The sequence below is a fragment of the Poecilia reticulata genome, linkage group LG3 (assembly GCF_000633615.1).
Source record: "Poecilia reticulata strain Guanapo linkage group LG3, Guppy_female_1.0+MT, whole genome shotgun sequence".
NCBI classification, from domain to species: domain Eukaryota; kingdom Metazoa; phylum Chordata; class Actinopteri; order Cyprinodontiformes; family Poeciliidae; genus Poecilia; species Poecilia reticulata.
Genome location: NC_024333.1, coordinates 32,798,688 through 32,807,857, shown reverse-complemented (window position 1 = coordinate 32,807,857; position 9,170 = coordinate 32,798,688). Strand labels below are relative to the sequence as shown.

The 9,170-nt window shown below is 36.0% G+C and overlaps 1 protein-coding gene across 2 annotated transcripts; it reads right to left on the bottom strand.

The window, feature by feature from the left end:
* Nucleotides 1-915: 915 nt before the first annotated feature.
* cartl (cocaine- and amphetamine-regulated transcript-like) lies at nt 916-6,906 on the bottom strand. Of its 2 annotated transcripts, none has more exons than XM_017303908.1 (4): nt 6,831-6,906; nt 4,340-4,618; nt 2,577-2,654; nt 916-1,247 (listed from the first exon to the last, which is right to left on the bottom strand). In XM_017303908.1, the coding sequence occupies exons 2-4, from the start codon at nt 4,463-4,465 to the stop codon at nt 1,140-1,142; spliced, it is 312 nt and encodes a 103-aa protein (XP_017159397.1). In that variant the 5' UTR covers nt 4,466-4,618; nt 6,831-6,906; the 3' UTR covers nt 916-1,139. The 2 variants fall into 2 exon arrangements, with proteins under 2 accessions (XP_017159397.1, XP_017159396.1); XM_017303907.1 differs by having other exon boundaries at nt 6,396-6,878.
* Nucleotides 6,907-9,170: the final 2,264 nt, after the last annotated feature.

The following is a 9,170-nucleotide window of genomic DNA, read 5'->3' as shown; positions in this document are numbered from 1 at the left end:
ACTGAGGCAAACGTACGAGGACTGAGGCAAACGTACGAGGACTGAGGCAAACGTACAAAGACTGAGGCAAACGTACGAAGACTGAGGCAAACGTACGAGGACTGAGGCAAATGATACAAGTGATACGGATGTGGGGTCGGTTGGACCTCATTTGTGAAGACAAAGGATAAACTACAACTAAATATTTTAGGCTGAAGTAGCTTTAAAGGGGCAGTAATATGTGTTTTCCATTCATATAATGCCATTTTATAGTCTTATCAGGTCACCTTAAGTCATTATAAAAATACTATTAATATCAAAAATGATGAAAAAATAAATTTTACTTCCTAACTTAATGTCTTGAAATTGAGCCTCTGTCTCTTTCTGAAACTCTGCCTTCATTAAGTCATCACATTTCTCTATTAACAAGGTTTTTACCAGCGTTTCACTGGGAAGTAGCTCCCATAATGACCTCAGCAGTTCCACCAGATGTTTGCTGATTGCTGCTGGCTAGTCTGAAGGACCTGAGAAGTGGAGTAGCTGGACCTTGAAGGTGAAGCTGCGTCCAACCAGGCCTGGAATCAATCATGCATGAAAAAAATCTGGTCCGTTTTGTAAATTCAGATATCTTCGATTATTCAGGAGTGTCAAATTGTAGTTGTGTCTATAGTCAAAACTCAGTAGAATATAATTACGCAAACTGACTAAACTGATTTTATGTCAAAATGGCTTGCCATAGATTTGTTATGGGCTGATGAGACAAAACAATATTCCAGATGTCCTTTCCAGCTTGATTTTATGACAAAAACACACTTAATTGTTGGTTAAATGATCTTTAAATTTTCTCTATGGACACAAGTTTCTGAAGCTTAATCCGAACCAAAACCTGAAAAAGAAGTTTGCTGAAAGAAATGACAGAAAGGGAGGCTGCTGGTGTGCATGTTGACATATGTTTATTGGACAGGAAGCATCAGCATGCTCCAGGCCGCTGTCAGGAGCGGAAAACACATGCTAGTCCTCAGGCAGCAGCGGCCTAAACAACAACAGCAGCAGCAGCGCGGAGGAAGACAAATGACGGAGGACGTGGACGGTAATTGGGCGACTGGGCTGGAAGCTGAAGGATGTTCGGCCTTCAGGAAGTCAGGAGAAGCAAACGCTCCTCAGATGCATTTCAGCAGGTAGGAGTTGCAGTTGGCGCCTCTTCCGCAGTCGCAGAGCTTCCCGATGCGAGGGCCAAACTTCACGGCACAGCGGCCCCCCATCCCGCACTGAGGGGACAGACAGGCGGTGACACTTCCCAAATTCAGTCAGAACTAAATGTTTAAAGAATCTATTTGTTACAAAAATAAATTCTCTTTTCCCCCATATTTATTGGTGTATTAGGGCTATTGTAGGTGGGAAAAAGGAGTACATTTACACCAATAAATTCTGAAATTTTTAGATTAATTTCAGAACTTTTCAAGAAGAAACATGAACATTTATGAGTTTGAAAAGTAAAAAAAAAAAAATGCTATAAAAAAACTCAGATATTTGAGATTAATCTCAGAAATTTTCGAAAAAACCCCAAGTCAAATATTTTGACTTTTTAAACTCAAAATATTTCAAATTTTGAGAATATTTCAGAGATTAGTCTAAAAAATTCTGAGTTTTTTTTATAGCAGTTATTCGACTTTTATTTCCAGATTTTGTTCTAAAAAATTTCTGAGCCTTTTTTTAAAAGGGGATTTTAAACTTTTATCAAACTCAGATATTTACTTGTTCCTTCTAGAAAATGTCAGATTTTTGTGAGGCAGATAATCTGTCAGAGAAAAGATGATTTCCTGCATCTCCCTCCTGAACTACTATCGCAGTCTGTAAAAATGCATTCCTCCTGGTCAAAATCAACCAATCAACACTAGGAGGCGGGTCTTAGCGCTGTCAATCAACCTACTGCACGCTGCTCAATGTGCTAATTTATCATTGCAGGAAAACGCCATCATCAGTGGCTATGCTAACTAGCCTTAGCAAACGTAACAGGCTATGTTATGGTGAACCAGCTGTAGCACAAGAGTGATTGACAGCACTAAGACCCGCCTCCTGGCCCTCATTACTAGCTGTTGAAATATAGCTAGTAATGAGAATTTTAACAGTTATGTAAAAACATTATTTTATAAAAGTTACATACTGTAGCGTTCATGAAACCTGACGTCTTTTGTCATTTCTGTCAATTATTTCAACCTTTGATTAAACTTTCAAATGTTTTTCCTCTGAATAAATTGAAAGCATAAATCAGAGTCAGAAGAGGGAAAATCAGCGGAACATTTTTCATCTGAATAATTAGATCCCGCTCATTAGCTCAAACTGAGTCTGTAGTTCCAGCGTTGATTGATTTTCTGAGAGGCTTTCATGGCCTGAAATCAGGCTTTAATCTTTATTTGAGCCGTAATTACAGAGGATTATCTTTTAATTAGAGGCAGCAGGTATGCTTTTCAACAGGCTTTTAATGAACAGCGAGCAGAAAGATGTTTGCAGCACAGAATAATGACTCAGCAGACGTTTTAAATGGAGCTTTAAAATCATCTGCATTGCATCAGTTTGATGCAGGAAGCGGTGCTCACCAGCGGGATGCTCCCCCGTTTCTCTGTGGAAGAAACCCGGCTGTGGATCCGACCCAGCAGAACCTCAAGAGCTTCCACCTGCAAAAACAGCAACACAAACAACAACAAAATATGGTTTAGAGAAATGTATTTACCTGTAGAAGAGAAGAAAATGTAAAGAAGATTTTATGGATTTGTTGTAAGTTGAAACATTTGGTATAAATCGGCAGCACAACAGGCTGACGTTCATTACTGTGCAAACGTTTTTATTGCAAAATACATATATATTTCTCAGCATTTTTTGTGTTATATTTCATGTTAGCACATTACATATTTTAGATAAATGTCCCTTTTGTTTCTGTTTTTCTTATTTTCTCTTCAATCTTATGTCAAATTATTCATTATTATTCATCTCTTTTATATATTTTTTGTTTTTGTTTGGAAGTTTTTTCATGTTTTTATTGATTTATTAAATAGATTCACAGATTTGATCCTCCTCCACAGTGTGATGACATGATGTCTGGTCACTTTACTGATTACTGAAGAGTTATTAGTTAATCCGTTTCTTAATGCACCACAGAATTATACTTTATTAAATCTTATTCAGATTGTGAAGTAAATATTCGTCATCTGTAATGCGCCTTTGGTCATTTTGCAGCCAGTTGCTGTTTTAAATTAAAGACAAGAATCTTGATGAAGAGAAACCAGAGTAAATAAAATGATAAAACTATCAAGTTCAGTTTGAAAGATAAAGTTTAATTGTAAATGTAACAAGAATTAAATATATATTTATCCACAATGAGGAATTTTGTCATAGAAAACAACTTTAAGGCAAGAGGCACGGAGAAATCAACAACTCTGAAACAATACTAATAATAATTTAACAAATTTCATGTCAAATCACTTACAGACTTATCAGCCTGCAAAACAGAACATTTTACTAAGTATTTATTTGTTTAGCTTCTAGTGCAAATATAACACAAAACTAACTAAAAATTATCTTTTCATCAAGAAATAGGAGCTCATTTTACGTTAATAACTTGTTAATATTAATTATTAAGATACCAGTTCAACTGTCAGATTGTTTAACTTCTATCAAGACGTTTTCCCACATTATACAGAAAATAATCTGCCGGAGGATCTATTACTTTTTCATCAATATTAAATTAAATTAAGTTTAAGTATTGACTTAAAACGAGCTTCTGTTTCTTGAAAACTTATTTATAAGTTAGTTTTGTGTTATTTCAAGTGAACTAAGATGTTTGCAAAAGAAACTAGACCAAAATATTTGGTAAGATTTTGTGTTTTTGCAGTGTAAATAAATATTTATGGCATTTATTTTCTTATGCAGTTGTGTTGCTTTGAGATCACGCAGCTGAAATTCAACCTGAGAGAATTTCAGCTGCGTGACAATTAATGACAGTAAATAAAAATCCAGCATCGTTTGCACTTCACACTAATTACATTTTGGTTATTAGAATCAGCTTTGTTTGAAAAACAGCTGAAATATTACATCCACTGCAAAACCACAACATCTCACCAAGTATTTTTGGTCTAGTTTCTAGTGCAAATATCTCAGTAAATAATAAATAAAACAAAACTAACTCACAAGTTATTTTTCAGGAAGATATAGGAGTTTGTTTTAAGTAAACAACGCCTTTAAAAAGTGGCAGATTATTTCACTTAAAGCATCCAAAAATATCTTGTTCCAAATGAGATAATCTGCCAGAGGAACTATTATTAGCTTTTATTATTTAATATTTGGTGTTTTTGGAGTCACTGACCAGGTCTGGGTCTGCAGCTGGGTCCAGTTTCTCATCCTGGAAGTCGTCCGGTGGCGCCTGGCCGTGACACGGGGCCGACAGCAGGCTGAGGAGCAGCAGAGCCTGGAGCAACCCGGAGCTCTCCATGGTGCTGGAGGAGGAAGAGGAGGAGGAGGAGGAAGGCTGCAGATCAGATGGAGGAACGGAGGAACCTTCAGCAGCAGAACCTCTCTCTCTTGTTTTATGCAGAACGGTGAAGCTCCGCCTGGGAGAGGCCAAAAGGAAAGACGGACTCCAACACTGCAAAAACACAAAATACTACCAAGTAACTTTGGTAAAGGTAAAGGGAATTTTATTTATATAGCACATTTTCAGCAACAAGGCAATACAAAGTGCTTTGGTTCAGCTTCTAGTGCAAAAATCTTTTTACACTTGAAATAAAACAAAAGTAAGTAACTTTTCAGCAAGACAGAAGCTCGTTTAAGTTAATATTCACGGAAAAGTTCCAGTTCCAGTAGCCGATAATTTCACTTTTAAGATGGGAAAAATGTTTTAAGATGAAATAATCTGCCAGTTGAACTAAAACCTTTTCATCAAAATTAAGGAATTATTCACTTAAAACAAACTCCTGTTTCCTGCTGAAACAGGAGCTTTCAGTTAGTTTCGTCTTATTTCAAGATATTTGCACTAGAAACTAGTTTGTGTTTTTGAGGTGAAAGTGGGGTGGATTCAAATCAGGGATGTCCAACGTGTGGTGTGGGGGCCATTTGAGGCCCTCTGGATGATTTTTGTTTGACCCCTCAGTCCTTGTATTTGTTTTGTTTTTTTTATTAAAGGAGCCGTGTCATGTGTTTTCCAGGCACATAGTGCCATTTAACAATCAAGTAACTATATTACCTTCAGTTGATATAAAAATATGATATTTATATGTCAAATATAGTTTAGGAGAAATTGACTACATAATTTAACATCTTGAAATTGGGCCTCTGTCTCTTTAAGAAGCTCTTGCTCTTTTTGAAGCTCCGCCTTCAGAAGTTGTCCCAACATGGCTCCTCTATTAACCCTTTAACAACATTTTTACCAGCGTTGCTCTGAGCTCAGCAGCTCCACCAGGTGTTTGCTAATTGCTGCTGGCTAGTCTGAAGGAGCTGAGTGGGGGAGGAGCTTAGACTCAAAGGCGGGGCTAAGTCCAACTTGACATTTGCACAACTGAAGTATTTAAGTTTTTAAAATGTGGCAACTGTGCAAGACGTGTTTATATTTTGCATCATCTCTGATTTACAGATTTCTTCTCTACAAATGTTAGACACTACACTGCAAAATATTACCAATATAGCTGCTGCTAAGGGCTCACAACACATAGCCGTAGCAAATATAATCTCAAAAATGATATTTTATTCCTGGAAATTCTTACTGAGCTAAAATAAAATAAATTTGGTTGGATTTATCTTCAGTTACTGAGAAAAAGAAAATATGTTTTTTATTTGGCATATGTAAATTTCTGATTTTAACGCTATATATTTTTTTGTTGCATTGCAATCTTTATATAATGAGGTGTGACACATTGATATTACAAAAATCTCTAAGATATTTTACCCTGAATGAGAGAAAATCCCACTAGATTTAAACCTATTAACCTAATATTTTATATTTATTTAGTACATAAAAATAAATTAATGTTTAATTAAATATGCAAAGAATATTAGAATATTTATTTAATATTTCCTGTATATTTAAATAAACATATAATTTGTATATTTACATATGCAAACACACATAACGTGTAAATATAAATAATAGCATTAGGTAAACGGTAAACTACAGATCCAGTAACTTCTTATTATATTTAATTTATTAACGGGACGGACTTATTTTTACTAAAAGCAGAGTTACTTCACATTTATGTCCTGTTGTTGGTCTTTCACTAAAAATAAAATAAATGTTTTATGTTGGTAAAATGTAACTTTAGGAAGTTTTGTGGTGCAGTTCGCGCGGTGAGCAGCAGGGGGCGCTGCTTCTTCAGCCGCCGCGCGCCGCCGTGTTTCCTGAAACGCATACTTCAGGATTAAGAACACACCCTGCTGCAGTGACATCAGTGAGGTTAGAAGAAGCAGAAAAAAAGAGAGTCTCCGTTCAAACTGTGCAGAAGAGGAAACAAGTGGGCCGAAGGGTCCTGAGCGGCTTTCTGTCGGAATTTTGACGCAGTGCAGAGTCTGGAAAGAGCGGATCAATCCGTGCGCAAAGTTTGAAATCTTCTTGTGAGGCGAGCCGTGGAGCGCGGAGAGTTTCTCTGAACGGGAGGATGTCAACTTCAGACGACGTAGACGGGCAGCGGCCGAGATATGGCTGTAAGTTTCTGACTCTTTACGCTTCGTTTCTAATGAATCTGCGCAGTTTTCAGACTCTTCTGGCGCAGAGCGGAGCCGCTTGACGCTCCAGCTCGTTTCCTCCTCATGCAAACTCTTCACAGATTCCCTAAAAGTGGCTCCAGCCCTCCAGGTTTGGCTTTTACCTCTGACAGCGTGTTCACAGCTTTATTACGACTTCCGCGTTTTCTCCGCAGCAGTGCGGAGGGAGGAGGCCCGTTTTCATACTCTCCACAACTTTTCCTTTACAAGTTTTTAATTTTTATGGATTAATTTAATTCTGACATGAATCAGGATCGAAGTGTCCCAGATTCTCAGGAAGCCAGTCGCCGCCCACAGGTCGGCGGCCGGGTCACCAGGTGGCAAAGTTTGGAGAAAATGAATGAACTGATCCTCATTTCTTTTGGTTTCACCAGTAAAACATCGATATTCCCAGATTTATTGATTACAACTTCATAACACACGTTGAAAGCCAACCTTTATTTCGCTTTTTTAGAAATTTTGAAGTAATTTTAGTTCTTTTTTTTTGTCGCTCTCACGTGATTAAGTGTTACTCCTCTCTCTTTCTTCCCAGTATATTTGTGGTGAAATATTTTTGGGCTTTGAGCCCTAAAATTATTTCCCTTCACTTTAATTTGGGATTTAAAAGCTGCAGTCTCACTGGCACACTGTAAAAACACAAAACCTTACCAAGAATGTTTATCTAGTTTTTAGTGTAAATATGTTCAAAACTAACTCAAAGTAACTTAAAGGAGTTTGTTTTAAGTAAAAAATTCCTTAATGTTGCTGAAAAATTAAATCTGCCAATGGAACAAGTACATTTTGTATCAATATTAAGGAATTACTGACTTAAAACAAACTTCTAACAAACTTGTAAGTTAGTTTGGTTTTATTTAAAGTGTATGTTAGCATTAGAAACATCTTGGTACACTTTAAATAAGTGTAAAAATACTTAGTACAATTTAGTTTTTACAGTGTGATAACTGAAAATGTAGCTAAATTTAAACATTTCGTTAGGAATATGGCGTGGTCGTCTGATGCTGTTTTATTGGTTGAATGGGAAGTTTTCTTGCAATTTAACTCTGTTGAATTGAGACAAATTGAATTTAACTTTTTAACTGAGTTTGATTAAATCTGCTAAAAGTACAAATTAACTGTTTATTGCTTCTGGAATCAGTGTTGCACTGCAAAAACAAAATATTACCAAGTAGTTTTAGTCAAATATCTTAGCTCACTTTAAATAAGACAAAACAAACGAGTAACTTTCCAGTATGAAATAAAAGCTTGTTTTAAGTAAATGATTTTTTTAACATTGATGTAAAAAGTTACAGTTCCTGTCAGATTATTTTTTAATTGTAATGTGGGTTAAAATGTAGTTTTATAATGAAATAATCCTCCAGCGGAACTTAAACTTTTTCACCAATTTAAAGCAATTTATGACTTAAAACAATCTTATTTCTATCTGAAAAGTTCCCTGTAAGTTAGTTTTGTCTCATTTAAATGATCTGAAATGTCAGCAGTAAAACTCCTGGTGAGGTTTTGTGTTTTTGCAGTGCATGCTGACATGCGCAGCCCTGACGTGTGTTGACTGGTTCATGACTAACGGATGAGGTCGGTTTCTTGTGCAAGATGTTTGGAGGAACCTCCTTCCTGGACGGAGACGTTTTATTCCCACTCTGGCGTTTTATCGTCGTYTAAATTAAATAATCATGATCTAATTGGAGATTCACTCCACAGACTGGAACTGGGCCGATTTCTCTGATCTCTCCTGATATTGTGAGAAATTGACTTTTATTCTTGGTCACTGAATGCAACAAAATTAAAAACTGTAAATATTTTGGGTTAAAATTTAACTTTGATGCATTGTTTTTCTGGAATTAAAGAAGGCTCGGATGATGATCTTGAATGAAAACACCGTTTTCCCACAATAGCATCAAAAAAAGAGAAAAAACCCAAAATAAATAACATGAGCAAAAAGTCTTTTGTCTTATAAAAGGACAACCTGCTTTCAGCCAGCTGACTGGCAGAGCTCAGCTGTTTCTGTTGCATTTCTTGTTGCAAACTTTTGCGCTTTTCAAGCAGCAACTTTTTAAAACTTTTGTTTGAGCTGTAATATTYAAAAGCAGGACAGTTGAGGCATAAATGTAAATTAATTCTTYATCTGGATTCAAAACAGCTTCCATCAAAGAACCTGAAAAAATATTTGYTTAATCAGATCAATTGATTATTGAAATAATTGTCAACTAATTTAGTAATCGGTAAATTGTTAACTGGAGCAAACCGACTCAAAAATGGAAAACTGAGCAGAAATTAAGMCAAAACTGAACAATAAATATCTACATTTTGCATTTAGGATAAAAATTAATGATTTTTCTGCAAATATGTTTCACCCAAAACTCCTGACAGGCAGTTTTAGCTTCACTTGGTTTAAATTCAGTAAAAACATAATTTCCTGTTAAGCACCTTTTGCCATCCAATTATTAATT